The sequence below is a fragment of the Pungitius pungitius genome, chromosome 15 (genome assembly GCF_949316345.1).
Source record: "Pungitius pungitius chromosome 15, fPunPun2.1, whole genome shotgun sequence".
Taxonomy (NCBI): Eukaryota; Metazoa; Chordata; class Actinopteri; order Perciformes; family Gasterosteidae; genus Pungitius; species Pungitius pungitius.
Genome location: NC_084914.1, coordinates 3,043,412 through 3,070,086, shown reverse-complemented (window position 1 = coordinate 3,070,086; position 26,675 = coordinate 3,043,412). Strand labels below are relative to the sequence as shown.

The 26,675-nt window shown below is 50.0% G+C and overlaps 4 protein-coding genes across 7 annotated transcripts; 2 read left to right on the top strand and 2 right to left on the bottom strand.

Annotated features, from left to right (window-relative positions):
• Positions 1 to 15,396: 15,396 nt before the first annotated feature.
• snap47 (synaptosome associated protein 47) lies at positions 15,397 to 19,898 on the bottom strand. 4 transcript variants are annotated; one of them, XM_037457557.2, is made up of 5 exons: positions 19,759 to 19,898; positions 18,473 to 18,995; positions 17,885 to 18,396; positions 17,262 to 17,386; positions 15,397 to 15,566 (listed from the first exon to the last, which is right to left on the bottom strand). In XM_037457557.2, exons 2-5 carry the CDS (start codon positions 18,967 to 18,969, stop codon positions 15,420 to 15,422), a joined length of 1,281 nt encoding a protein of 426 aa, XP_037313454.2. In that variant the 5' UTR covers positions 18,970 to 18,995; positions 19,759 to 19,898; the 3' UTR covers positions 15,397 to 15,419. The 4 variants fall into 4 exon arrangements, with proteins under 4 accessions (XP_037313454.2, XP_037313461.2, XP_037313453.2 ...); XM_037457564.2 differs by having other exon boundaries at positions 19,737 to 19,807; XM_037457556.2 differs by lacking the exon at positions 19,759 to 19,898 and adding an exon at positions 19,177 to 19,283.
• On the top strand, positions 19,282 to 21,762 carry jmjd4 (jumonji domain containing 4). Its single transcript, XM_037457553.2, has 6 exons — positions 19,282 to 19,993; positions 20,118 to 20,283; positions 20,382 to 20,507; positions 20,638 to 20,905; positions 20,998 to 21,144; positions 21,232 to 21,762. Exons 1-6 carry the CDS (start codon positions 19,741 to 19,743, stop codon positions 21,565 to 21,567), a joined length of 1,296 nt encoding a protein of 431 aa, XP_037313450.2. The 5' UTR covers positions 19,282 to 19,740; the 3' UTR covers positions 21,568 to 21,762.
• Positions 21,763 to 21,800: 38 nt separating this feature from the next.
• iba57 (iron-sulfur cluster assembly factor IBA57) lies at positions 21,801 to 24,093 on the bottom strand. Its single transcript, XM_037457594.2, has 3 exons — positions 23,597 to 24,093; positions 22,536 to 22,885; positions 21,801 to 22,417 (listed from the first exon to the last, which is right to left on the bottom strand). The coding sequence occupies exons 1-3, from the start codon at positions 23,935 to 23,937 to the stop codon at positions 22,026 to 22,028; spliced, it is 1,083 nt and encodes a 360-aa protein (XP_037313491.2). The 5' UTR covers positions 23,938 to 24,093; the 3' UTR covers positions 21,801 to 22,025.
• Positions 24,094 to 24,825: 732 nt separating this feature from the next.
• ndufa12 (NADH:ubiquinone oxidoreductase subunit A12) lies at positions 24,826 to 26,337 on the top strand. Its single transcript, XM_037457724.2, has 4 exons — positions 24,826 to 24,973; positions 25,444 to 25,529; positions 25,698 to 25,785; positions 26,077 to 26,337. Exons 1-4 carry the CDS (start codon positions 24,885 to 24,887, stop codon positions 26,255 to 26,257), a joined length of 444 nt encoding a protein of 147 aa, XP_037313621.2. The 5' UTR covers positions 24,826 to 24,884; the 3' UTR covers positions 26,258 to 26,337.
• The last annotated feature ends 338 nt before the right edge of the window (positions 26,338 to 26,675 follow it).

The following is a 26,675-nucleotide window of genomic DNA, read 5'->3' as shown; positions in this document are numbered from 1 at the left end:
CACCGTTACACCACACATCCATCACCGCCCCCCCCGAGGCAGTTTGGGGGTCTACCAGCGCGAGGTTTGCTCTGCCTGAAGACGTTCCCCTCTCAGATCTCCCCCTGTTGTTGTTGTTTTTTCCGTATGGGACGGTGATCACGTCCCCAAAACACAGGCCGAGTCGTGGAGCCGCATGGAGGATTTATTAGATCCAGATGGGCTGTGCTCCCTTACAAGCTGGGCCGAGTCGAAAAAACACACTGGGCTGGCTTCTCCCATGCAGGCCTGCTCTGGGGGAACGGGGAGGGGCGGGGGGGGGGGGGGGAGGGGGGGCGGCTGGTCCACCCATTCCTTTCCTTGCCCCTTCCCAGGCATGTCAGAGAGGAGCCAAGCCAAAAAAAAAAAATCAGACCTGCAGTGGCTTTTGGACAGGCTCGAACTCGAAACAGTGTGGTAATTACGGATGGCAAGAGGGAAGGTGTGCGGTGGGAGGAGGGGGGGGGGGGGGCGCTGCCAGGCGGAATCACCCCCCCAGATTTAAAAAGAGCCACAAAAGGAACTAAGAGGAAAAACAAACAAACCCATCGCTCCGAAGCTCCCGACTGTCACACGCGGAGCCCCGCCAGGCCCATCTCGAATAAGTGGTCCCTCCGGACCTCTCCCAACACCCCCACCCCCCCCTCCTCCTCCTCAATTCATTGCCAGCGGCAATTTACACCTGTCCTTACAGCTCGTTTGCTCCTCTCCCCCCCACCCCCGGCCACCTGTTCCTCATTGGCCCCCGCCGTGCTCCTGGGACCCCTCCGCTGCTACCTGCCTGCCCAGAAGTGCAGCTCACCGTGTTTTTTTTTAAAATGGTCTCCTCTCATTCAGATCACGCGCTCCTATCTTTTTCCCCAATCGTGTTTTAACAAGTTAATCCAAACTATGGACTTGGGCTTGACTTGCTAATCTTGAGACTGCCAGCTGAGAAAAGTTATTATATATATTAGCTTTTTTTTTCCCCCTTAATGTTCGAAATGTTTAAATTCCGTTTCAGTTTCCGTGTGTGCCATAAACGACAGAAAGGGTCCATTAAATACAGAGCACATTTACTATTTACTTTCAGATGTGCACTGGTGTAGTTTCCATGTGCACAAATAAAATAATAAAACGTTCATTTGGAATCGAATGACCGCATTGGCTCCGTCAACGCTCCGCTCTTCCCATCCTGCCACACGCATGTCCTCCTGACGCGTCGCGTCACAAGCGACACATGGCTGTTGCAGAGGATGAATCATCAGAATGGTTTGCCCCCCCCCCCCCAAAAAACCCCCCCCCGGCATTCGCTCATTGAGGCCCTTTCTTACGACCGGCGACGACGCGAAGCTATTTCCCCCCCCCAAAAAAAGGTGGAGAAACTTATGAACATTTGGTTTTATTTCCCGAGGAGAAGCATAACAGGGCACCACAGCCCTCTGGGAGGTTCTGGCGCCTGCTCTTGTTTGTAGTGAAGCAGTGGAATAATAGAACATTTTGTTTTTGGGTGGCCTTGCACATCCCCAAAAGAAAAACATAAACAGCCGCTGTTTTTAGGGAATGCCCAAACATAATTCCATGCCGGAGGGGAGTTTTTCTTTGCCGTGACAACTAGGCGTCTCAGAAGGACGTTGGTCTGAAAAGGGGACGGGGGGGTTTGATTTACACCCCCCCCCCGGGGGGGCTCAAAATGAGAGGAGCCGTTGTTTGCTGGACACAGATTGAGGAAACAGGTGAGCACCGAGGCCCAAAACCCCCAGAAAGACAGCCGCACTCCTCCCTGAGCTGTCGCTCTGTCGGACGTTCGAGGACGAGGGCCTGAGGTCCGGGACGCACGGGGGGGGGGGGCGAGAAAGGAAAGGACCCGGGTGGGTAATAAAACGACGCCAGACCCCCCCTCCCCCCCCCCGGAAGAAGAAGAAAATGCATCATTGTCATTGGAGTACCGGTTTGCCGGGATTGATGTTTTAAGTGAGGGAGGGTTGACTCTACGAGGCTCAGGTGAGCTCTTTAAATAAGCCTAATGGGCAGTAACAGCATGGCCATTAGGGATGGGGGGGGGGGGGGGGGGGGGGGTATTTGCCTGTGATATATGCCACTCAGTGGGGGAAGAACATCAATCAACTGGTGCAGGTGTCAGGTTCAATAAATGAAGTTCACACGAATAACAAATGCTCAGTTTCTGGTTAGGTTTAAGCTTAAGCTTGAACTGTGCTCATACACTTCCCTACTGGGAATATCCACGGGATCAATCTTCTAATCTTACTGTGGAAAAAGCCAACAAGTGGATATTTCCGCCAAACTGACCTCCCATTATGAGCAAAAATTAAACACAAATTAGCAAAATTATTGACCAAATGATGACGAATTTCAGAAAAGTAAATATTGACACAACGCGCACAGCTTTAAAGGCGCTGTTTTAAGCATCCAGTGTGATTCCAGGTCAAAAGGCTTAGATGCAACGTGTGTCCCCCCCCTCTAATGGCGGTTTTCGGCGTCCTCCCCCCCCCCCTTTTCTCCCTCCCCCGGAGGCCGGCGCGAGGCTCTCCTGTCTCAGCAACGGCGAGCCTCTTGATGTGGGTTTTTCCGTCGTTTCCTCTGAGCTGGCGTTGCTGCAGCGCGGGGGGGGGGGGGGGGGGGGTGGTTTGAGCAGTGTGGGAAAAACCAGTGTGAGAGGGAAGAGAGGAAGTGTGTATTTATCTCTGTTGGCGGGGCACGGCTCCCCGCTTTGATCCGTCTCCAGACCGGCCCTCGGACCGCCTCGTGGGCAGCAGAAGCCCACAGAGGTCGCCGCGTCGGGCCGCAACAGGAAGACGCTCCGGGCCGCACCTGTGTGAAAGCATCCAGTGCGGCTCCATGACCTTTGGCCCTTATCTAAATGACGTCAGGTCATTCACTTCCCTATTTGTTAGTGATGACTCAGCGGAGCCCAAAGGAATCAATGAGATGAGATCCGCAGTACGGGACGTGACCTCATGGGGGTTCGGTTGGTCCAAATGCGCATCGCACACTGGGGGAGACACACTTTCCGGGATCGAAGACGCGATGTGAACGCTGCGGGGGGAGGGGGGCGCTCACAGGCCGCTCCTCTCCTCACCTTCCGCGCGTGGGTCAGCGAGAGGCCAAGTGGCACATGGCAGCGAGCGGGTTAGCTGCTCCTGTGTCTGTATCTGCTGCTGACAGTTCACACAGGCCCTTTTTTTTTTCCACTGCCCCTGGGCGTATCAACACGCCGCTTCCCTTCTCAGAGGGCTCTATCTCCAGGCCTCCACGGGCCTGAACATGGTGGAGGCAAACTAGTAGAGCAGGCTCTAAACGGCCTTTTTCTGCGATTCCTCTGATCGTGCGGACGGAGCAGGGACTTGACCCAAAGTGCGTGTGTGAGAAGCGGGTTTTTTTTTTTTAAAACCAGTTGTGTCGAGCGCACTTCCCTTTCTCGTGAAAACGTCTGCAACCTTATTTTGTAGACCTCGTTCTAAGTGTGTGTTTACTCGACGCGAGTCCCCTTTTGCTCCCATGTGGCTTTGGTTCACCTGTGAGAGTGCGGACCACATTTCACGCACACGTGTTTCCTCCTGCAGATAAAAAGCTGAACCCGTTGTAAAAACAGGACTCCAGGTCGCTCTTGTTTAACAGTGAACAAACCCAGAAGATTACTCCCCAGAAGGAAGCTGGTATTGGATAAAAGGTTGATGGGACCCCCCCCCAAAAGGAAGGCCCCTCGTGCCACATGGACCCCTCTCCTTCCTTTTGATGTGACATCTTAGAGGAAAAGATTTACATTTTCAGAAAGACTTGACGAAGTGCTCCTACTTTCCCGGGCAGGAAATGTTAAAGTCATGTCATACAGATGTCCCCCCCCCCCCGCCCCCCCCCCCCGCCCCCCCCCCGACCTCGTCGGCTCCTGAACCTTTTGTCAAGTGAGGGCGGCCGCGTCATCGGCGCCCCCCGCCCTGCCAACATGTCCTGTGAAACACAGAGACCGGTCACGTGTGGCCCCCTGGCAGCGCGGTGATATGTGCACTGAACGCCCCCCCCCCAGCTTCGGCGGGTTCACCGGGGGTTACTCGAGGTCAGAAACACGCCGTTGTAAGCATCCGGTTCTCATATCGCAGCGAGTTTTCACCCCGGCGCCGCTCACCCCCTCACCGACTTGGCGTCTTTCACCCCCGAGCCGCCCCATTAGAGCGCCCATCTGCTTCATTATCTTTATTAATGATGTTCCTTTCCCCTCCAAGTCGCATCGGAGCTTTTTCACTCTACGGGGTTCTGCTGATACTCCGGGTCATTAGGACAGCTCTGAGTGTGCGGAATCCCATCTGGAGTGTCTCACCGCGAGAAAAAGGCCTGTCAGGGCCACGGGGGCTAGCCGAGGAGGGGGGGGGGGGGGCGTCCAGCAAAATGTTCAACAGCTTTCTCAACCACGTCCCCGCGGAGACAGAAAGTCTGTAGGTGGGGATTCTCCGCGAGGGTTGACAGGACGGGAAAACAGAAGGACGTCACGGAGAGGGACGGAGGACACGCTGCAGTGGGACGAGCAGAGACACGATTCCAAAAAGCACGATGAACGTGTCTTTCCAGCTTTTGATTCATTCAGCTGCAAGATTTCCATTTGCAGTCACACACAATGTTGGAATTTTGGTGGGAAAGGGGGGGGGGGGGGGGGGGGGGGGGTCCTTTAACATCGAGTGGCACAGGGTGTGGCCCCCAGAGCTCGGAGACCGTTAAACGGTCACCACCGTATTTCTGCAGGGGGTGGGGGACCACATAGGGACTTCACTCAACCCCCCCCCCCCCCCTCCCTCCCCCCCCTCCTCCTCCCCTCCCTCACAGCGCCGGTAATGATGAGGTTTGAGGTGAAAACTCGAGATCGTGTGTGCAGCTTCTGTCGGGGCGGCGCTCTTCGTACGCACTTTCCTCGTGCGGGGGGGGGGAGGAGGGGTCAAAGAGGGCTCCCAAGAGGACGGACCTGCAACGGTCAAACATGTCACCAGACTTTTACAAACTCTCTCTGATGAAGCAGAATTACAGTAATCGGCAAAGAACAATTTAAAGAAATTAGACATAATTGCCGTGGCATGTCCGCGCCATAACGCATTCATCCCTGTTACGCCGTGTGCTGTTCGGTTACCATGGCAGCAGATGTTTTTGGTGTTAATCACCGGCAACTTACAGTTTACGGCACACTTAAATAAAGGGTTTTGCTGCAAAGTATAACCGTCTTACTTTAAAAGCGGGGTGTTGTTGACTAACCCTTAATTTAGTCTCATGGAAGGAAATATCATTTTAATTGTGCAACATTTTCCATGCTATGCTTTTTTTATGAGAGAACCCTCCGAGGTGGGTGGGGATCAAAGACATTTGCGTACAACTGCGCACACAAGAAAATGAAGTCGCTGTAACTGCTGGGGGGGCGCCCCCCTCCCCCCCCCCCCCCCCCCCGCCCCCCCCCCATCGGCCGACGCGGTCCTAGTACAGGATGACGTTTTCAATCATTTCCTTTCGCTTAACGACCTCAAAACACGTGCTGCAGGGATGCTGCTGCATGGCAACGGGAGGGGGGGGCTGGAGATGCAGTAGCACCGCCTTGTGTTGTGGCGCGGCCCAAAAAGGTTAAAAGGTCTCGTTTTTCAGCTCAACATTCGACAGGGAAGCTACATTTTATTATTTTATTTCGGTACTTGTGTCGCCTGTGTCGCACCAATACTTGCACGGTGTGAGGGCCCCCCCCCCCCCCCCGTAGGCCGCCACGTCTTACGCACGCGAGAGGAGTAGAGCGGCTTGCGTGGGATATTCCTCTGGCGTCATTGGGAAGCTGCTGCTGCAGATGTCCGAAGTAGTGCCTCACTGCAAAGAACACGGCTCCCACCAGAGGTGCTGCATACTGACTGGCAAGAATGGGGGGGTGCTTGGGGCCTACCCTCTCGCCTCCTTCTGTTGCATCTTAATTCTATTCCCCTTTTCATTTGAATTCTATTCCCTTTTTCCTCCCCTCCGTTGTAGTCACTAAACAGGCATCCGGTAAGACACATAAAAACACAAGCTTCAACCGTTTCCCCGTCGCCAAGGAAACGCAAAATTATTCTCCTCGTGTTTTCTCAGGGACGCGACTGGCTTTTGGATTTTCGAGACATGGTGTCATTGACATTAGGCGCATGTTTGCATCATGTCATGACATGTCTGTGTGTGTGTGTTCCGTAACCTCTGGTCCCTGCAGAGAATCTCATTACAGGGAAAATAGCGGTGATTGTTTTTACGCTCGGGGAAGAGCAGTTCATAAAAGTGACCAGACATAACCAAGACTTTGACTTTGTCAGCTGACGTCATTTCAGCCAAAGTCAAACCTTTATAATCGGTAAAGGTAAACAGTAACTGAAGTACACCGTCACTGCTCACCATAACTCGATTAGGAGACAGCTGTCCCCAGATCCTGAAAACACGTCAAAGCCACTATAGTCACCGCTGTTAACAATAGGCGCAGCTTATTGTTTTATCTGCTTCTAACGCGTTGTTTCGGTCTCTCCCTCTCGGGCGCTCTCATCATTGTTATTGAGTGGAAAACGCTCCGAGAACGAGGACCGGCCGCCACCCGCCCAGCACCAGACAGCAGACACGGCGAGTCAGGGAGCAGCTTTCCTCCAAAAGGCAAGAGACCAAAGCAGAGCTGATCATTTCTTTTCACATCAGCAGCTGGTTTTTCTGACAAAAATAAATCACCAAGTGCCCGGTTTTATCATCCAATCGCCTTTGAATGATCGATTTCTAAATTGTTATTAGATCCACGTTCTTTTTAAGAGCTTTTTTTTTTTTTGGGATACATTTCTGACAGCTATTTTGTAGAAAAACAAGTACACAGTGTATTACTGCGATTTGTGTCAGAGCAGATTCACCGCAAAGTTATTTTTGGGGCCTCTTTTATCATTAAAACGAACGACAGACGGCGAGTGCGTTTTGATTTATGGAGAGGAAATAGTTGCGTTCCCCCCCCACCACCCCCACCACCCCCCCATCTCTGGTGTGGCGGCCGGCCTTGTGTAAGCTGCAGCGTGAGCCCTAACATCACAGGGGGGTCACCGTCTCCAGCGGGCCGTCCTGAGTTACAGCCTTACAGTCACTGCTGCAGAAATCCTCCCAGATGTGGCTTCGGTTTGAGCGAAAGAAGCAGAAAAGGACGACGGGAAGATCAATTCGGAGAGCAAACGATGTGATTGACAGTTGTTGTGTGTGTGTGTGTGGGGGGGGGGGGAGGGGGCCTAACGTGTGAGCTGACATAGAAAGGGTAATAATGAAAGCAGACACGGTGTCAGAGTTGAACATCCATTTACTGCTTTCTCTTGGTTCGTTTTTTAATGGACTGTAAAAAAAATAAAAAAAAAAGGTGAGGAGAAGGTGCGTCAGGAGCAGGTGCGCACATGTAAAAAAAAATAATAATAATAATATAGAGATGGAATAGCTTTATTCAACACCTGGGAGGACAAATGGTAATAGTGGAGCGCAGCGGGCATATGAAAGTAAAACGATGGTTCCGGAGGGTTAACAGGGGTCTACAGCCATGAAGAGAACATGTTATGGCCCAAGCAGTCCAAACCAGCTCCGATATCGTGCAAGTATAACGTCTCCCCCCCCCCCCCACCCCCCCGAGACGTTGAAGTAAAGACCAAAGTAACTAAACTTAGACGTCAGACCTCTGTGGATCGAGTTGAGGAACTCAAAGTGATCGCGCGTTCGAATCCAACGAGTTACGACATGCGGAATTTGATTAAGACGTTTTCCCTCCGTCACTGCAGCACGTGACACTTGATTATTTTTGCTTTAATGTGGGACAATGGATCATTTCGGCCTTTCAGCCAGCGGGAGAGAAACGGACGCATCTTATCGGGATTCGATCCGCAGTTTGTTTTCGAGATGAGATCACACCCACGTGTACACTTTACGACATCGTCAAAGAGCTGAATCAATACTCTTCATTGATATAGATCGTGATCTGGTGTACTTGCCGTCTGTTCTTTACAGTTGGACTGCAACAACAACAAAAAAAGTAATATTCTCACATCGGTCGCGGCCATAAGTCACTCGGCGTCGTTTTATTAAAGAGGGAGAAACTCTCATCATATGTGTTCCCGTTTGCAGATGTGAACAATATTTAACGATTTCCCCCCCCCCCCCACCCCCTCTAATTTGGAGATTAAAGCTCACCACTAACGACAGAACACTGCAGTGACTTATGGATCTCCCTGGAGACTCGGCAAAAACCACAGAGGAGGAGAGGAGAGCAGGGAGTGACGCACTATGTCACATTTATATATATATATATATATATATATATGGAGATGGAGAAGGAATGTCTTGATGTATCCATGCACGCACGCACACGCACCCCCCCCCCCCTCCGCCCCACTTATTGTGAAGGGATCGGTGGAGAGAAGCTGCATCTGTTCCAGTCACTTAGCCTTCCCCTTCATTAACGCTTGTGACGCAACGTGTCGAGAAACAAAAAGAAGGTTTGACGCGTGCTGCAGAAAACAATCAGATAATAATTGTTAACACTCGGCTCCTCGCAGGCGATGGTTCAGTCATCCTCATGACCTCACTGTTGGTACCACCAACAATAGGATCGTTGACCTTTTACTAAGGATCCGACTTGAGTCTCAGAGCTCGTTTTTGCCAGTATCTTCCGGTTTGGTGAATAGTTTAAGTTTTTTTTTTTGAGTGACCGACCTCGTCGCCCTGCGGCTGATGGATTGGGCGGCGAAGTGCAACCCTGGAAAGACACCCTACCGTGTGACTTTATTGTTCCGACGATCACACAAATCAGATCCAGTCTGGAATTGGTTGAAAAATGAAAAAAAAAGACGCAAATATTCAATGTTTCTGACTCTCAAAACATCGGTCAACCACAGGTGCAAGTTTTCCGTCCCAATTAGCCGGTGCTCCACCCACAAATTTTCCATCAAAATAAACCCGGGAACTCGTAAAAAAAAAAAAGAAAAAGAAATGCACATCAAAAATGGGAGCGATTGTCTTTGATATTCAAAGCTTTAATTGGAACCAGGCAGCAGAACTTCTGAGCCCTGTTTTGACGGCTCCATGGTTTCCATCGGTAAGAAAAAGGGATTCCTGAGTGATATCCCGAGGAACACTAGATCTCCTTCTGGAGAAAAACGGGTAACACGTCATTGTTTTGCACTCTGGCTTCACGGTCAATTGCAATTACTGTGTTTTTCTCTCTCTTTTTCGGTACCTGTAATGGACACTGCGGGGGGGGGGGGGTCAAAGGTTCACCCTCCTCCTGTCTGCCGCGCTCACACACACTTTGCACACACGTTCGGCCAGCAGCTCACATGTGGCCCGGGGTAAACATCTGGTAAGCTTTGTTTCGGCTTCTCAATGTGTGTGTGTGTGTGAGCTCAATCTTCTCCAATTACAGGAGTTGCTGGCTGCTCCCCTGAGGGTTTCGTGGAAAAACCTTTTGGGGTGGCGGGGGGGAGGGGGGGGCAGACTTTCCGCAAAATAGGTGTTGTCCAAAAGAATTCCCCGCAGTTATGGAAAGGAAGCCACGAAAAGAGAAAGCGATACGGCGACGAGTGGAGTTAATTTTCATCCCCAAAATCGGGGCAAAGGAAGTGAAGGGATTTAAGTGGCAAAAATCTCTCAACAGACGCTCGAGTAGAAACAGACGAGAAGCCGCGAGGGCGCGTTTGTTTCCAGTTGCGCCACAGACGAGAGGATCCGTGCGGATCGAAGGACAGGGAAAACTTTGTGGATTAAACCAAACAATCGCTCTTTCTGTTTGAGGCTTTGACTGAAGCGGCGACGGCGGCGCCTGGTTGGAGGCCGGCGACACTCAAAAGTCTCGCGTCGCCGCGGTCCCAACCTGGACCCGACGGGGGCCACGCCCTATTCCTCCCGCCACGCCTTCACCCACTTAGTAAAAAAAAAACGTGCGCTTTGCTGCACCGATGAAGCGTTGCGTCTGACGCTGGCAGAGAGCCAGGGGGCCACCCGGAGGCTCCTCCCCCCCCCCCACCCCCACATTCAGCTGTGTTTGTTATGGTGGCGCCGGCCCTCGGTGAGCGCACACGGGGCGCTGTCACAGCGCAGCTACAGCAACGGCGACATTTCCAGCCGCCACCTGTTTGGCCAGCTGCAATTGCGTCACCAGGTAGTCAAACGCGCCCCCGGATCGCCCCGGGGTGATAATTATGGATTAACCCTCGCGGGGCAATCCGAGGGAAAAAAGCGCTGAACGCCGCTCCTTTCACCCAATAGAGAGAGAGAGAGGGGGGGGGGGGTTGAAGCGGAGTGCTTTTAAGTGTGTTTTTACAGTGAACTTGACCCCTCGCTGGACTGCGTTCGCCGTCGTTGCTGCTTTTGCTGGGGACGCAACCCCCCGCCCCCCCCCCCCCCCCCCCCAGCCGCAGCATAAACATCAGTTTAGACTGAACACCAGCCGTTGCCCTTGAGATCACTGGCCTGCTGCACTAATGGCTATTTACTATCAGGGGGAAATAAGTAACCAAGAAAGTCTATTTTTACCCCGAAGTGACCCCAGTGTCGACCTTACGGAGACGGTGGTGGTGTGTGTGTGCGTGGGTGGGGGGGCAGGGGGGGTGGGGGGGGGGGAGTACGCATCCTTGCAGGCCGAACGCTAGTGCAACAACCTCTGCATGATTCACTTTTGTTTCCGGTGCTCTTGTCAGCTCGTACGACCCCCCCGAAGTCGCTGCAGCCTCGCCTGGGGTATAGTTGTAAAATATGAAGTCTGTCCGGGAGTAGCTTGGGGGGGGGGGGGGGGGGGGGTGATGGAGGGGAGGGGGCGTCCATGCAGTGCGGCATCAGGCGGGTGGGTAATTTAAGTGTTTCCATTTGAGAGCCACTAAAAACAGACTCACTGGAGGTTTCTGGGGGGGCCCGCTTGTAAAAGCACTGATGCAAGCGTGAGTTGGCTCGTGGTGCGACAACCTGTTTGGGGAGCTGTATAGATGAGGTTTTAATGCATTCATAATCCACTAATACAAAAAAAAAAAACGCTGGATTGTCCTGTTTTTTTTCCCCCCACCTTATTCAGACAAGAAGGATGCATTTAAAAAAATAAATAAACAAGACCTACAAAAGCGATGGTTACTGTTACTGTGCGTATGCAAACATTAAAGTGCAAAGGGGCCATTCATTTTCACTGCTTGAGTAAAAAATGAACCCTGATTGGGATGAATGGGAGGAACCGATGATTTATTTCATGCTTGTATATACACACACACACACACACACACACACACACGGGGGACCTTTCCGCGAGTGTTAACATTCTTCACATCCAGGCCCGATCGAACCCTCCTCATCCGTCACAATGTTCTCAGCCTTTGCAGTTAACCAATTAAAAACTCACCCGTGGCCGGCGACGCATTGCTGCCCTCTGCCGAACCCGACCACCGCGCACTGAGAGCCATCACGTTTAAACGATATTATTTATGTGAGCAAAGCGGCAGGCAATGCATACGTGCGTGTGTGTGTGTGTGTGTGTGTGTGTGTGTGTGTGTGTGCAGGCCGGATTGGGGAACCACTTTCAGCAAAGTTCAGGCAGGTCGAAGTGTGGCTTTTCCCCTGGATGGCGATTCGAGGCCGACTCTACCGCGCGAGCTCGTTTTTTTTTTTGCCGCCTCGGCTGCTAAACGCTGTCGCGCAAGGAATGAGAAGAAGTTTGTGAAACAAAAGCCAGAAAAAGAAAAAAAAAACAGAGTCGTCTCAAAGACCAAGGAAAACATAACAATGAGTGCACGAGCACATGATATCATCGCGCCGCTCAGCATCTGGGAAAGTACCACGCCGTCGGGCCGTGTGAAGCGCTTTTGTGGCTTGACTCAAACCAAAAGAGAGAGAGAGAGAGAGAGAGAGAGAGAGAGAGATGTAAAAAAAATGGAGGTGTGAGGAATGCACGTTGTACAGGAAGAGGACGGTTTAAACGTAAATCCACATGGTGACGCTCTGCGGCGCATCACATCAGGAGAGAAGGAGACGATGATGCTGTTGAGAGTCATTTCTCTTTCTGTTGCAGACAACATAGGGGGGTGGGGGGTTACGGGGGGGGGGGGGGGGGGCGTCTATGCGTATTCCAGGAACATTTTCTCCCAGTTCTAACATTAACCAACAGGCCTTATTTCCTGAAACCAGAAACTCCCTCAGCAAAAGGAAACCCAGCAACACCTGCAGATGTGAGACGCCGGGCCAAGACCAGAGGAATCAGGAATCGGGCCGTTAGACTGGGTCCAATAGTTCTAATGCCTTGTTAACTTATTGTAGGTCAGCGCGTGTCATGCATGGCCAACACACACACACACACACACACACACACAATACGGAAGCGCAACACTCGCAATTACTTTATTACTTTATTACTTTTATTTAGACGTGGCCACGTAAAAACAACGGCTTTTTTTTTTTTTTTTTTACAAATACGTTGCAAGGAGATGTAGAAAAACATATTCCAGTCCCGAAACCACAGTCTGGAGCTCGGCGCAACCCCCACGTGGGGGGGGGGGGGTCCCGCGGGAGCTCGGGCCTGCTTCTTATTTTATGGGTTGATTGATCGGCCATCGGCGGAGGCGTGCCGCTCCTCGCCGCAGGGCCTATCGGGTAAAACGGCCCGCGGACGTCAAGGCCAGCGAGAGCCCTCGCGTCTCCGCTGGGGGAAGAAAAGAAGAAGAAAAAAATGGCCGGATCTCCTGCATCTGCGGCGGGGACGCGACCGCCACCGCTTCCTCGTGTTCTTCAAAACCGAGAGAGAGAGAGAGAGAGAGAGCTCCGTTTACCTCGGCCTTACTTTAAAAGTGTTGGAATTCACGTAACCGTGCGGTGTGCGCCAGGAAGCACGCAGTTTATCACCCGAATCGACATAAATAAAACAGTCCTGTTTTCCCACTTTTCATCCCGGGCAAGGCGCCCCTTCCTTCACAGAGCCGCGCGCGCTGCAGCTCCCTCTCCCTCGGGGGGCTCACGTGACATATTTCGCGGGGATAAAGCTTGCTGCGTGCTGACCGGGACCGGAGCGCTTTCCCATTGCAGAAAAGCGCTCCAACAGCGGTGGTCAGCTGACGCCGACGGGATGTTATGATAGTAGTAGAGTGTGTAAAAATAAAATAAAAAACAGTCATTAGCAACCGTTTCCAGTTCGCCGGCGCAGTGTGTCACGTGGGAGTCGGACGCGAGGGGCGTCGGCTGTTGACGTTTTTTCGCTCGGGCGTAAAGTCTGGAATCCAGAAGGCTCGTTTCTTCCAGCGTGTCGAAACCTCGTTTGGTTTCCGAGCCAGACGAGGACGTGGCTTGGCTTTGGCCCTTGGAGGTCGTGAAGGGCTCTTTACCCTTTAAGCTGCAGAAGGACATTGAAATTATTTCCGAGGTCCCTCCCGAGTCTCAAACTGGTGTTTGAGGAACTTCTTTCATTGGCCGAGATGTTCCCATCTCCGGCAGTTTGATCCCTGCAATGCAGACCTCCAGCCCCGTGGTCCACCCGATGTCCCTCAGAGACAGGATCTCAGGACCCCCGTCGGAAGGTGAACCTTCGACTCTCCGGAGCAGGCCTTTCTTTAACCGTATCGCCCCTACTTTGCTTTGTTTAACTTTCAACTTTTGGCCGGATCCCAATCTCTACACTCATTTTCAACCTCTTATCTGGGGTTATTTATCGAGTACTTCATTTAGCCAATGGACCATTGGACAAGGAGCTCTCGTCCTGTGAGGAAAGCGCCTGGGAAGCGCTCGGATGAGGGCGTCTCCGTGGTAACCGTTATGTTACAGGAAAGTGGCGTCAGTGAAACCGTGAGGGTTCAGGGGTTAAGGCCTTAAGAGGGGGGGGGGGGGGGGGGGAGACATTGGGATTGGGCCTAAAACCAATCCCAATCCCGAGAGCGCCGTTTTATAAAAAAAAAAAAACTCCAAAAAGGCTGAGGAGGTGCTTCCTTTTGTGAGAGATCCCTGCAGCTCTTATTCAGGTCCCTTGTTCCCTCATCGCTAACTTAGATCAGATATAGGAAGGAGGCAGGCCATTAAAAAAAATAGAAATAAAAAGCAGTATTAAAACTCAACAAGTAGCCAGTGAGGGGGGGGCGAGGGTTGGCGTGACGTGGTCACCTCTGTTTGTACGAGTGAAGCACCTGGCAGCAGCGTTCTTTATTAATTGCAGTCTTTGAAGGTTTTGCTGGCTGATACCAGAATAAAGTGCATTGCAGTCGTCGAGTCTGGAAGAGATAAAAAAAAAGCACGAATGACCTAATCTGGGCCTTTTGATTTCGCCGTGCCGTCTGCACAATGATGGTCACCTGAGTATTTGTTCCAAAGGCTGAGCTGAGGTTGAGAAGAATGTGAAATGGAGTACTGGACTGTGTCGGGCGCCAAGCAGAAGGTCCTTTGTGACCTCGATCAGCCGCAGTGCAGCGAGGAGAGCGAAAGCAAGGAGGAAATGTCCCAAAAAGGGTTCATGCGTCATTCAAAAAGCAAATCAAGTCAATGGGAGGCCAGGTTCAAGATCCACGGCTTCTGCAAAACCAACTCGGATGCAGCTTGTGCCGTATATATGCAGGGTCTAGTTTATCCAGTCACATACACATTAAAAGCTTACTAATAGACTGATGCCATGAGACAGTAGTGGTGTCATGGTTTGATTTATACTAAAAGCTTTTGAACGTGTGAGAGATTTACAGTTTTATTCAACCATTCAAGGAGACACCGTGTGAGTAAACAATAGGTGCAGATACATGGATTCATCGGAGCGTTAAAACAAAGTTGCAGTTAAAACTGCAGATGAAGGCGCAGAGTGAACCGAAGCAACCAAGCAGAGTCTTTTAAAAAGGAACAATTCCAATAGCTGACCATGACCGTTGTGTTGCTCAATTATTATTTGTTTCCTATGAGAGGAATTGCACTTTTCCCCTCATATTTTGAGCTAACTAAGAGTATGATTTAGCAAAGAATAGCCTTTATACAGCAATGAAATCAATCATTTAGAAACATTTCAAGTCAATAGTGTTTACAGACCACAATAAAAACACAGAATCACACGACGCGCGTCTCTCAAAAGTTAATAGTGTCCATCTTCAGTAAGACGCACACAGATAGATAGATGTGGGAGGAAGCGTCATTGAGACATGCAACATGAAGCCTCAGGGACACTGTGCCCAGTTTTCAGTCTTTCAGGTTTTTCAGTGTTTGGATCGCTTCAAAAACATAGTATAAAAAATATTGATGAATTAATATTTTCCCTAAGCGCAAAGTCTTCATTATTATGTGTAAATGTCCCATCTTTAGTATCGAGGAACATTTGGCGGCATTTCCCGGAAAATCACCGTGTGATTATAAATAACCGTAAAGTATTTTTCGACGTCGTCCTCACGCGTCCTGGCCCCCCCCCCCCCCCCCCCCCGGCGGAGCTACAGCAGCCTCTTCATGCGGCACGTGTGCCTCTCCACGTGCGCCGTGGCTCGGTCGGTGGAGCCGCTCAGGTCGTCCAGAACGTCATCCTGCCGCTCCAGCTCCGTCTCTGCCTCCAGGGCGAGGCTCTTCAGCTGCATCAGCATCTTCAACACACACACACACACACACACACACACACACACACACACACACACACACACACAGTTGCAAAGGTGCATGCCGTCCTCCAGACATGGATGACATGTGGGAGCGAGACACGAATAAGAGTAATAGGATGAGCTTCTGAAACCTAAGAATGGGAGGTGGAGGGGTGGGTGGGAGGGGTGGAGCAGGCGGAGCACATGTGAGGACGCGTGAAGATGGGGGGGGGGGGTCAGTGGGTTTGTAAAGGGCTTGCGTTAGTGGAACAAAGGAAGAGGAGCGGTGGAGAATAAATACCCAAGTGTTCTTTAGGACGGCGGCCTGCTGCTGAATGTCAGCGGGGGGGGGGGGGGGGGGGTGGTGGTGGGGGGGGTGGGTACTAACATGTACTCGCATGGCAGACGTGATCGTGTCCCACATTGTGCAGCACACGAAGGTGTCTTCGCTAACCTTCGTGAAGAAGGTTTAGAGGGTTTTTAACGGTACGACTCCGCCTCACATGTGCTCTCACACACACACACACACACACGCACACACACACACACACGTTATTACAGGTTCTCACTGGCCCCCGCTCACTCGGGTCCGCGGCGCAGCGACGTAGCGACGTATCGACCTGGCACAAGCGGCGGTAAAAGCGTTCGCAGCGTCATAGGAAAACAGAGAAAAAGGGGTGAATATTTTTAGCTGCTGCTTACGCGACGGCGTGAGGCCTCTAGTCATGTAGAAAGCCCCTAAATTAAACATTTAGGCTGGGACTGATAGAAAAACACATGAGCTAAAATGCTTGTCTTTGACTGCGAAACGTCAGGAACTGTGAACCGTCAGGAGAAAAATAAAAAAATTAAAAATCCATCCTCGAACAATTACGCCGCTACGCGGCACTTACTGCGGGGGCGTCGAACCGAGTGACCCCCCCCCGATGCCGTCACTGCCGCGATAAGAGTTGTTTGATGAAAGATTACCTTGTTATTATGAATCAATAATTAACGGAATATATATAATATTAACAGTGCCTCGTTCTAGATAAGATTTATTCAACGGGTCCACAAAATAATGCGACTGTTGAGCAACTAAAAGCACGATGAAAAACATCCAAGCGAAGGCCCGGCACTGTTTCCACCTCGGCGTGTTGATGTTACGTGTTCATGTGGAGCTCAGAAACATGACATCGTTCTGGCTTCATCGTAAAGCTGGTTCTGTCCCTTCGGTGTGTCGGGAAGCGTTTCTCTTAAACTCACAAACATGCGACCAAGGAAGGCGCGCCGTGCTGAAGGGATTCCACCTTCAGTTTTACTCCAAGAATAAATAAAAAAAACCTGGAATAAAAGCTGCCTCTCCATCGTGGGTCAGAATCTGCGTCACTGTGAAGCACCACAGACCATGTCTGTAACATTTCTTAAAGCGTCGTGGATGTTCCTGAACGGAAAGACGCCGTAAAAGTCCAAAGAACCAAATGACTGAACAGGTTTCTTCCCTCCTCTTTATAAAAAAAAAACAAAAAAACAGGACGGAATACGGGTTTGTGGTCTCGCTAAATAACGTTTTGCGGTGACTCGTGGGACCGGAGTGGAACTTTCAAAAATACATCTCGCTGAAAACCCGTCCGTCGGGTCGTTCGCCGCAATAAATACAATGACACACAAAGTGCGATGGGCCCGAAATGCAAAGGCCACACACGTTCTCACGGGTCTCACCTGTCTGAGTTCTTGGGCCTCGGCCCGACTGACGGACGGCTGGGCGGCCTGCACCCGCAGCCGGGACAGCTCCCCGGCCGGGACCTCCGGCGGGGGCTCTGCGTCTTGGCCCCGTTGCTGCAGACCTGACTCCATGGGTGGGGGGGGGGGGGGGGGGAGGGGGGAGAAGAAGAGCAGAGTGCATACGTTGTTTATGAGGAAACCGGACAGTAAACTCCAAAGTAACCCCGAGGCAGTGGAGGATGAAATGACTCATCAAAACAAAACATCTGTCGAGGAGCGACACCCGTAACGTGTGTCGTAAAAAAAAGAAGAAGAAAAAAAAAAAAGCATGTGGATGAAACGTTTTTCACGTGCGGCTTCGCGGCTACAAATGGACCCCGAAGGAAACACAGACCTGTACTGCCTCTTAGTGGTCGACCTCACACGGGACATGGAAAACGTGACGGAGCCTTTTTACGTCACATTACGTGTCATTTAGCAGACGCTTTTATCCAAAGCGACTTACATTGCGTAAAGCAATTAGGGGTTTGGGGCGTCTTGCTCAAGGACACTTCCACACGGCACGTGGAGCGGCCGGGATTCAAAACCGACCACGACCGCTCCGCGCGCCGCCATCTCACCTTGACCCCAGCTCGGCGCCTCCGGGTCGCACGGCGACGACGCCGCCGCCGCCGGAGTCGCTGTGAACGCCGCGTACTCGCCGGCGAGCTCCACTTTCTTCTTGTACTGCATCTCCAGCACGGACATCGCCTCCGGCATCTTGGCCGACAGGAGCCTGAAGCACACGTCGGGCTTCCCGATGAAGCGCTGCCTGACGGTGATCTCGTACGGGCCGTGCACCCTGACCTCGTCGACGTCGCCGCGCTCGAAGCGGTGAAGGAGCCGGCGGTCCGCGTCGCGCACCTCCAGCGAGGAGACCAGCACCGACAGGCACCCGGGCTTCAAGTCGCCGTCCCCGCCGCGGCTCACTACGGCCGGGATGCTCGCGATCACCTTGTTCCTGCCGGACCCGGCGCCGGCCGCGGGCGCCGCGGCCCTCGCCGCCGCGTCCTCGGCTTTGGCGTCCTGCTGAGACTTCCAGGGGAGTTTGCCGAAAGGCCACCAGGAGGGAGACTCCAGCTCCGACAAGAGTCTGCAACGGAGTTTGAGTTGAGTCAAGTCAACGGCATCAGAAGAGAATAATAAAAAGAGAATATTCAGATGATTACTTATCCGCCAGGCCCAGATCGGAGTCAATCTTCTCCAGGCCCTGCATCACGTTGTCAAACTGCTCTCCCTGGTGACTGAGGACCACGCCGGTGTCCTCCAGTCGCCTCTGGGACTCTGCCACCAGGCTGATCAGCGCTCTGCCTTTAGAGGGCTGACCTTTGGCCCCCGGGGCCTCGGATGCGGGCGACAGGAGGCGTTCTCTCCAGAAGTGCTCCAACACGTTATAAACCACCACCCTGTTGGGCTTAAGGGAGCCGAACCAGTGCTTCACGTTGCCCTCCTCGAGCACCGTGAGGGTGCCGAAGATGAAGCTGGACGACTCCATCTTGATCGCCACGACGCCGGAGAGGCGGAAGCCGGCCACGCTCTCCTTGGTCCGGCCGGAGACGAAGTGCACCATGGTGCGCGTGAGGGACAGCGTGCCATTTTCCCACCGCTTCTCGCCGTTGACGTAATAGGAGCCGGGCCAGCTGTGGATGGGAACGACCCGGCTCATTTTGGGACGGCGACGCAGTGACCCACCTGGGAGGGACAAACGAGCGCCGGGCATTAGGCTGAACGCTGACGTTAATTACAAATACAGGTTCACCCAGTGTCGCTGTTTACACACGTAATAAGGACATTGCGTGACTGTCTCTGTGCTGATAATGAACATACTTTTCTTCAGTGTGTCCGGAGGGGTCCAGAAAGAAAACCCTCTTACCGTTTAACGCTCCTTCTTGCTGCAATTATATCTGCCCACACATCGGCACCGCTGATGTTTATTACGGAAGTGACGTCACGCGGCGGCACGGCTGTATTTACTGTCCGACTGGAACGCGATTACTGCCACAGAAAGCTACTCTCGGCACCCTTGTCGCTAGCTAGGACGATGTCTTTTTTTTATTTAGCAAAAAGAAAAAACACACAGTGTTCTTATGAAATAGATTAAAACGGTAATACAGGGAGTAGTGGCATTTAATAAAGACCAAGGTCATTATTCGTCCGCCGTTAGGAACCATGGCCTGCTAACGCCGGGGTGGAGTCAAATGGAGCAACCCGATGGCAAAATAGACAACAACAACAACAACAAAAAAACACGTATTTGCATAATGTATATTATATTTCTAGTCTAACCCGGGCGACGCGTGACAGCGTGAGTGCAAAGACGTGCTATGTCTCGGCTGTGTAGTGCGCCATTTCTCGTCAAACCAATCGACCCGCTAGCTTGTTCTATGCGGTGACAGCTAGGCGAGCTAACCGGCTAGCCGAGGTCGTGTTTACCGTTATGGAAAGGGAGGCGTACCGCAACTGCTGCAGCCTGGTTAAAATACCCAGGCAGTCCTATGAACAGTTTTGGTCGTCACATTTTGTCGATTACATCGACAAGGAGCTGAGCTATTCCAAGTTTTTCAAGAAGTACTTGCTCCCCAATCACCCGTGCATGTTCTCGAGGAGGTTCACGGAGGACTGGAAGTGTAGGAAACAGTGGGTGTCCGACGGGGGGAAGCCCGATTTCCAGAAACTGCTGCAAGAGTTCGGTAAATAGGTCCATTACTGCTGTGTCAACCAACGGCCACGTGTCACAATGCAGCTGCTGGTGTTATTTAATGTGACTGTGTGTGTGTGTGTGTGTGTGTGTGTGTGTGTTCTTCATCATCACAGAGGAGACTCCTGTTCCCGTGGCAAACTGCAATGCAAAGGAGTACAATGCAAACCCTAAACAAGTGATGCCTTTCAAAGAATTTATACAATACTGGAAGGAATACATCCAGAACGGCCACTCGTCGCCCAAAGGATGTCTTTATCTTAAGGACTGGCACATGTCAAGGTGCTACGTGTTATGGATTGATTTGTGTGTGTTTCATACAGTTGCAGCGTGCGTTGTGTGTAACGACCTATGGTTCATTTTGCGTTATGGTTCTACAGGGACTTTCCAGAGCACAATGTTTACAACACGCCGGTCTTTTTCTCCTCCGACTGGCTTAATGAATACTGGGATACAATTGAAGTGGATGATTACCGATTCGTCTACATGGGGCCTAAGGGCTCCTGGTATGGAACGTTTACATTAAAAAAAAATAGCTTGTTATTGTCAGGTTAAAAAAACGTTTTAGTGTTTTATAAATGCGAGGCACACACAAACTTGGACATCAATCGATCCGATGCGCTTTCTCGTCTCCAGGACCCCGTTCCACGCCGATGTGTTTCGCTCCTACAGCTGGTCCGCGAACATCTGCGGCAGGAAGAAGTGGCTCCTGTATCCTCCGGGTCAGGAGGAGTTTTTACGCGACACTCACGGCAACCTCCCATACGATGTAACATCAGCCGAGCTCCGTGACAGGGATCTTTTTCCACGCTCCGGAGAGGCCTGTCAACCTCTTGAAATCATACAAGAGGCAGGTGAAATCATTTTTGTGCCCAGCGGCTGGCACCATCAAGTTTATAATCTGGTAAGGACTGTAAAACTAAACTAAACATCTTGCGGATGACATAATTACACATTAAGGTCTCGTCTTATTTTCTGGAAATGTTTTGAGCACAGGAGGACACGATCTCCATCAATCACAATTGGTTAAATGGCTGCAACGTAGACATCATGTGGCAGTTCCTTCAGAACGAGCTGTCGTCCGTTCAAAAGGAGATCGACGAGTGGAGGAACACGATGGACTCGTGGCACCAGCACTGCCAGGTACTCCAGAGACGAGACGCGCCGCCGCCGCTGCCGGCCATGTTTGCAAATGTCGCATTTTAAAATCACTGTCACTTTACTTTTCAGGTTATTATGAAGGCCTGCTCGGGTATCAACTATGCAGAATTTGCATCGTTCCTGAAAATCATTGCCGACAACCGGATGGCTTTCCTGAATGCTCGTTCCACCGGGGAATCCTCCGATTACTCGCGGCACTTCTCGGAGACCCTCACCACGCTGGGACCGTACCACGCTGCCTTTGACCTACAGCGAGTGGCTCACCTAATTGAGTGCCTACTCTGCAACGAAGACTTCAAGCGGCTCGATCACTCAACTTTGACTTTGCAGCCGGAATCCATGTTGCAGCGGATTCGGGACACCATACAGTCCACAAGGGGGCAGCATCTCCTTTATCAGGATTAAGAAGTTCAGGGGTGTCTCCACAACGTCATCGCCTGGAAATGGCTTGAACGAAAAGTGCCAATTTGTACAGTGCGAATAAGAAACCAAAAGGCGTTGCCAGACCTTTGGTTTGAGACAAACCGAAATCTCAAATGTTGCTTGTGAATGTTTGTTTTGCACTGAAATAGGGATAAATAAATAAATCAATAAAAAACACATGAGTTTTTGTATTGCATTTTTGCAAGTTTATTTAGCAACCCAAAACCACAGCTGGTCATTCTTTTTGTATAGTGCTGATAAACAGATCTGTTAAATAAGATAATTCTATGGTAAATAATACTCTCCAAAGAGAAAGTAAAACAATATAAATCAATTCCACACAGCCATAAAGCAATGACAGTATAACATACTGTACTTCAGGGTTCTGTCTGTCAGATGGGATGTATGTCACATTTGAGGGAGCTCTGAAACAATCCTCTTCAGTCACTTTTCACATCTTTGGGCCACCAGTCTGGCACCGAAGCCTCAAGAGCCACTGCGGTGTCATCAGAAGATTTGAGTGTCAACGTTTCTTTGGCATGAGCCAGGCGGATTAGGCTCAGGCCCAGCTGTCCGACCGCTGCTCGGTGCTTCCCAGCTGGCTTGCCCGACTGCGTTTGCAGCGCAGCGCCCTCCTCCAGGTCTTGGACTGGGGCTGACAAGCGTACTGGCATCAGGCGCTTCCGAACCACACCAGTGTGATGGGTCCTGGCTGTGAGCTCCTGGCCGATGTAACAGCCCTTGCTAAAGCTGATACCCTGCATGTAGACAAGATTTGACTCCAGCGGTAGTGCCACCCCCGGGGGAAGGTCCCGTACTCCCTCTGGAAGTCCTAGACAACAATGACAAGGAAAAACGAAATAAACAAAACAAGCCCACAGATCGCTGTCTTGTCCCATTTTGCTTTTTCTGACAAATTGTACATTTTCTCACAAAGTAGCTGGTCTCACCTATCGAGTAGCGATGTCTGTGATACTCTCCCGTGTCACCTTTCTGACACGATGAAATTATATCCAGGGGGTCCACTTGACTTTCCAACACCAACCTCCACCCCATTTCCTGCGTTCGAGGATCGGTGACCCATACCAGCGCTTTGTCCGGGGAGGCGAGCTCCGGTTTACTGGCCTCTTGACCTGCCTTCTTTTGCTTGGAAAGAACCGCCCAGACGGAAAGCTCTGGACAGGGGTCTATGTTGACCTTTCTGCGGAGCTTGTAGATCTTCAGATGTTTCAAGATTGAGTCCTTAATTGTGCTGTCACACTCCAGGAAAACGCCCTGTCCTGCATCGTCTTCTTTCAGACTGAAAGGAAGTACGCTGAGTTTAGTGCATGATGAAACAGAAAAGCCACCATACAAAAACTATACAATCAGTTAATTCAGTGTTAGGGGCTCCTTTAAATCCATTTACAATGAAATTATTTCCTCATTCCAACAAAGAGGACACTCAACAGGTATATAAATGAAATTAATATGGATCGAAAGTCCAGCTTTCCCAGCTGAGTTTGTCACATACTAGTCTTGATTAAGTTTAAATTGAGCATATTCCATTTTGTCAGCTTGTCAATTCTGACATTCTTCCTTCAAATGCTAATGATGCATTTATTTTACAGCCCGGGTTAGACTATTTCATGGGGTGTACTGCTGTCTATTCATCAAAATATAAAAAGTTATCCTGCTTTTTTTTTGTTTAAAAAAATCTATTATGTATGTGATTAATTGTCATCTAAGTTTTCTTGCATATTTCAATACTGAAAAGTGTATTACATTTATCTTATGTAGTATATAAGTTTTGTTATCAATGATTTGAAAAAAAATGTTTCTAATGAAGCAGCAGCTTGCAATATAATAGTTGTGTTTCAGTCTGTTTGAGCTTAAGGTTAATACCACACATTAGTGTTACTGGACAACAAAACCAACACCACCAACTGGACTGGAAGATAAGCAACGTTAGCCGCGCCCTGGTGTTAACCCATGACGAAACGGTACATGACGTGAACGGGTCGTACTCTACCTGTACAACATGATGTCATACAGCGTTCTTCCTTGCACGTTTAGCATATGCGAGTACAGCGCCGTGAGCCCGGGCTCCTCCAGCAGCTCCACGTCGTTGGTGATAATCCCCTGAAGGAACGGGCGGGTGTCTTCGCCGCGGACTTTGAGCACGGTCCTGCCGGGCAGGCGGTAGCACGCGAACTCCGCGGGGACGTCTGCGCGGTCGGCGCTCCGGCCGAACCTGCGCGCGCGGACGCCCGCCGACGCCGCGGCGCCGCAGAGCGAAGGGACGCGCGAATATCGGACCGAGCGCCTTGTGGCGGCCGCGAGGCCTCCCCAGGCCAGACACAAAGCCCCCATGTTTGACCGAGGACGGTCGACGTGTGGAAATTTAAGAGGCTCGGCGCGTCTGTTAACAACGGCGGACGGCTACGTAAAACAGGACATCGTTGTTGACTCCCGGCGGCAAGGGCTCCATTTTGAAATCCCACAATGCATTGCTCCACAATAAAGGACGCTGGCTTGTGTTTGACGTCACGCTCGCTGCTCACGTGACACTTGGAGGAAGTTTTTATTTCCAAAACATCTGTAGTAATATAAATGCTGTAATAAAGTTTTGTGTGTTACATCAGCATCTTCTCAACAGTGTTCTTGTTGTAACGTGATATGGCCGAGACAAGTTGTAATGCCAATATGTCATATGTTAAAAGTAGAGATTTAATTCTCTGCAATAGTCTTCTGTCTATGCAATGTTAAAATTGTAAAAAATGAACTCATCTCCCCAGCTTTTGTAATAAAAAAGGAGAAAGTGTTGTGTTAAATATGCATGTACCAATGATTTGGTATGATATGGCAGATTTGATATAATTCTGCAAATGCATGAAATAATACTGGAAATTTAAGATATTTTTCAGTACACATTTTAAAATGTATTTTGTCTGTCGGTGATTGATTGTTTGAAAAGCATAGCTTGCCGCTTATTTTTTTTGCTTAAATATGTTCCATTAGTTCATATCATATAAAATCCATCGTGTATATTATATTGAAAAACCATTTGTGAATGTGTAGATAAACTTAAACACAATACGGTACATCAAAGTGAGAGTTGTATGTATATACTGTATACATAGATATGTTTTGGAGATATATGTTTTTTATACAAGGGCTATTAGAATAATGATATTCAGCTACTTATACCTTTTTTAATCCAATCAACACGGGACATTTAATGTTTACACGCTTGTTGCTGCTAGTCGGACCTTTTTCTATGACACACCGGTCCGCCGCACTAAATCGTCCGTCTCAAGATGGCGCAGTATGCAAACATCGTCCGAAGGGCTTTGGGACAAATAGGAGGTCATGGTGGAGTTCGAGGTTTTTTTGTTCAATTACTGAGGTCAGTTTGATTGAATGGTTGTAATTGTCTTTATTAAACTACCGTTGACTGTGTGAGCTTTTTAAAGAGGCGTTAACCAGGTCTCTGTTATTCAGAGCCTGACGTCAGTTGCATCTTTAGCTACAAACCGGCCAGATAACAAGAGTCTGTCTTTTAAAACGCTAAAATATTTCAAACATGTAAATACGTTTGAACGGAATGTAACACCCAACTTAATTGAAATAACATTCAAGTTAAGCAAGGATTTTTCTCGCTTTAAAACTACTTCAGATCCTAACTGAGGAAAAGTCAATGGACCGCTGATACATCTGGTTCTCAAGTTGTAGTCAACACGTTGTCTTTATTTGAGAAACATGTCATCTTATATAATTGGCTCACAGTGCCTGTTTGCGCAGAAGAAAGTGTTAGAGATGTTGACCTTACCGTATGCGTTGATGCTGTGAACCTGACCATCACCCTTTCATTGGCAGGGTGAATGACGTGAAGACGGGAGCCCTGGTTGGTGTAGATAAATATGGAAATAAATACTTTGAGGACAATAAGAACTACTTCTTTGGTGAGTGGACTAAACCCCAAAAGAGCTTGATTTTAACTAGCAGGAGCAGGACATTTACACTGAGAAATGTTGTTAGCAACAGGTTCCCGATTTGAGTTATTTTACCACACCTTTGCCGCTAATCTGTCGCAAACGGATAAGGCTTATTAAATAAATGTTTGTGTTCAGGACGTCACCGCTGGGTGATCTACACCAAAGAGATGAACGGAAAGAACACCATGTGGGAGGTGGATGGCAGCATGGTTCCATCTGAATGGTAGGACTCTGCTGTCTGTTAAAGGATTTGTTCAACAATGACCATTTGGCCCTAAACCCTTTTAATGGTTTATTGGGCAATATTGTGCACATCTACTATCAAGCGTATACAAAAATGACATATGCAAAATAATTTAATAGAAAAACTTGTGGTGGTTTTTAGTTAAATCATGTTGTTTATCTATACTGTACTGTATTGGCAAGAAGATTCAAATGATCTACACAAAGTAAATAAAGGGGCGGATTCAGCTTGTCATTTCAGCCAGCTACCTTTTTGTGTTCGCCCCTTCAGGCACCGCTGGCTGCACTGTATGACGGACGACCCCCCCACCACGCATCCACCGGAGCCCAAGAAGTTCCTGGCTGAGGTCCACCAGTTCAACGTGAGCGGCAGCTCGCAGCAGTACGTGCCCTTCCCCACCACCAGCAAGAAGATCCACGAGTGGGTCCCGCCCAAAGCCGGAGCTCAGTGAATTCTCAACGCATATTTGTAAATTATTGTATCTTGTGACTGCATCCGACGTGTCCTGAATAAAGTCTCTATACAAACATTTACGATCGGTGGCGGTTCCTACAATAAAAATGTTGAACAATAAGTATTATTTCGCAATTACTTTTTTATTCAGGAATTACATAAATATGGGAGAACTGGACTTTTGCAAACAAACTTTCTTTTTTTTCTTTAAGACTCTGCCTGTATTCACAAGTATAAGATTGTATGGAAAGCTGAGCTCTCAGGGTCACGTCAAAGGTCAACGGTGTGACCTCAAAGCTCGAAGCCTTCTGTACTGTGGCGGTAGTTAAGCATTCCGCCGGGAGCTACAGTTCACACAGAGTCACGGCATCTAATAACTCATTCAATAATTTAAATAATAAATAAAATAAAAAATG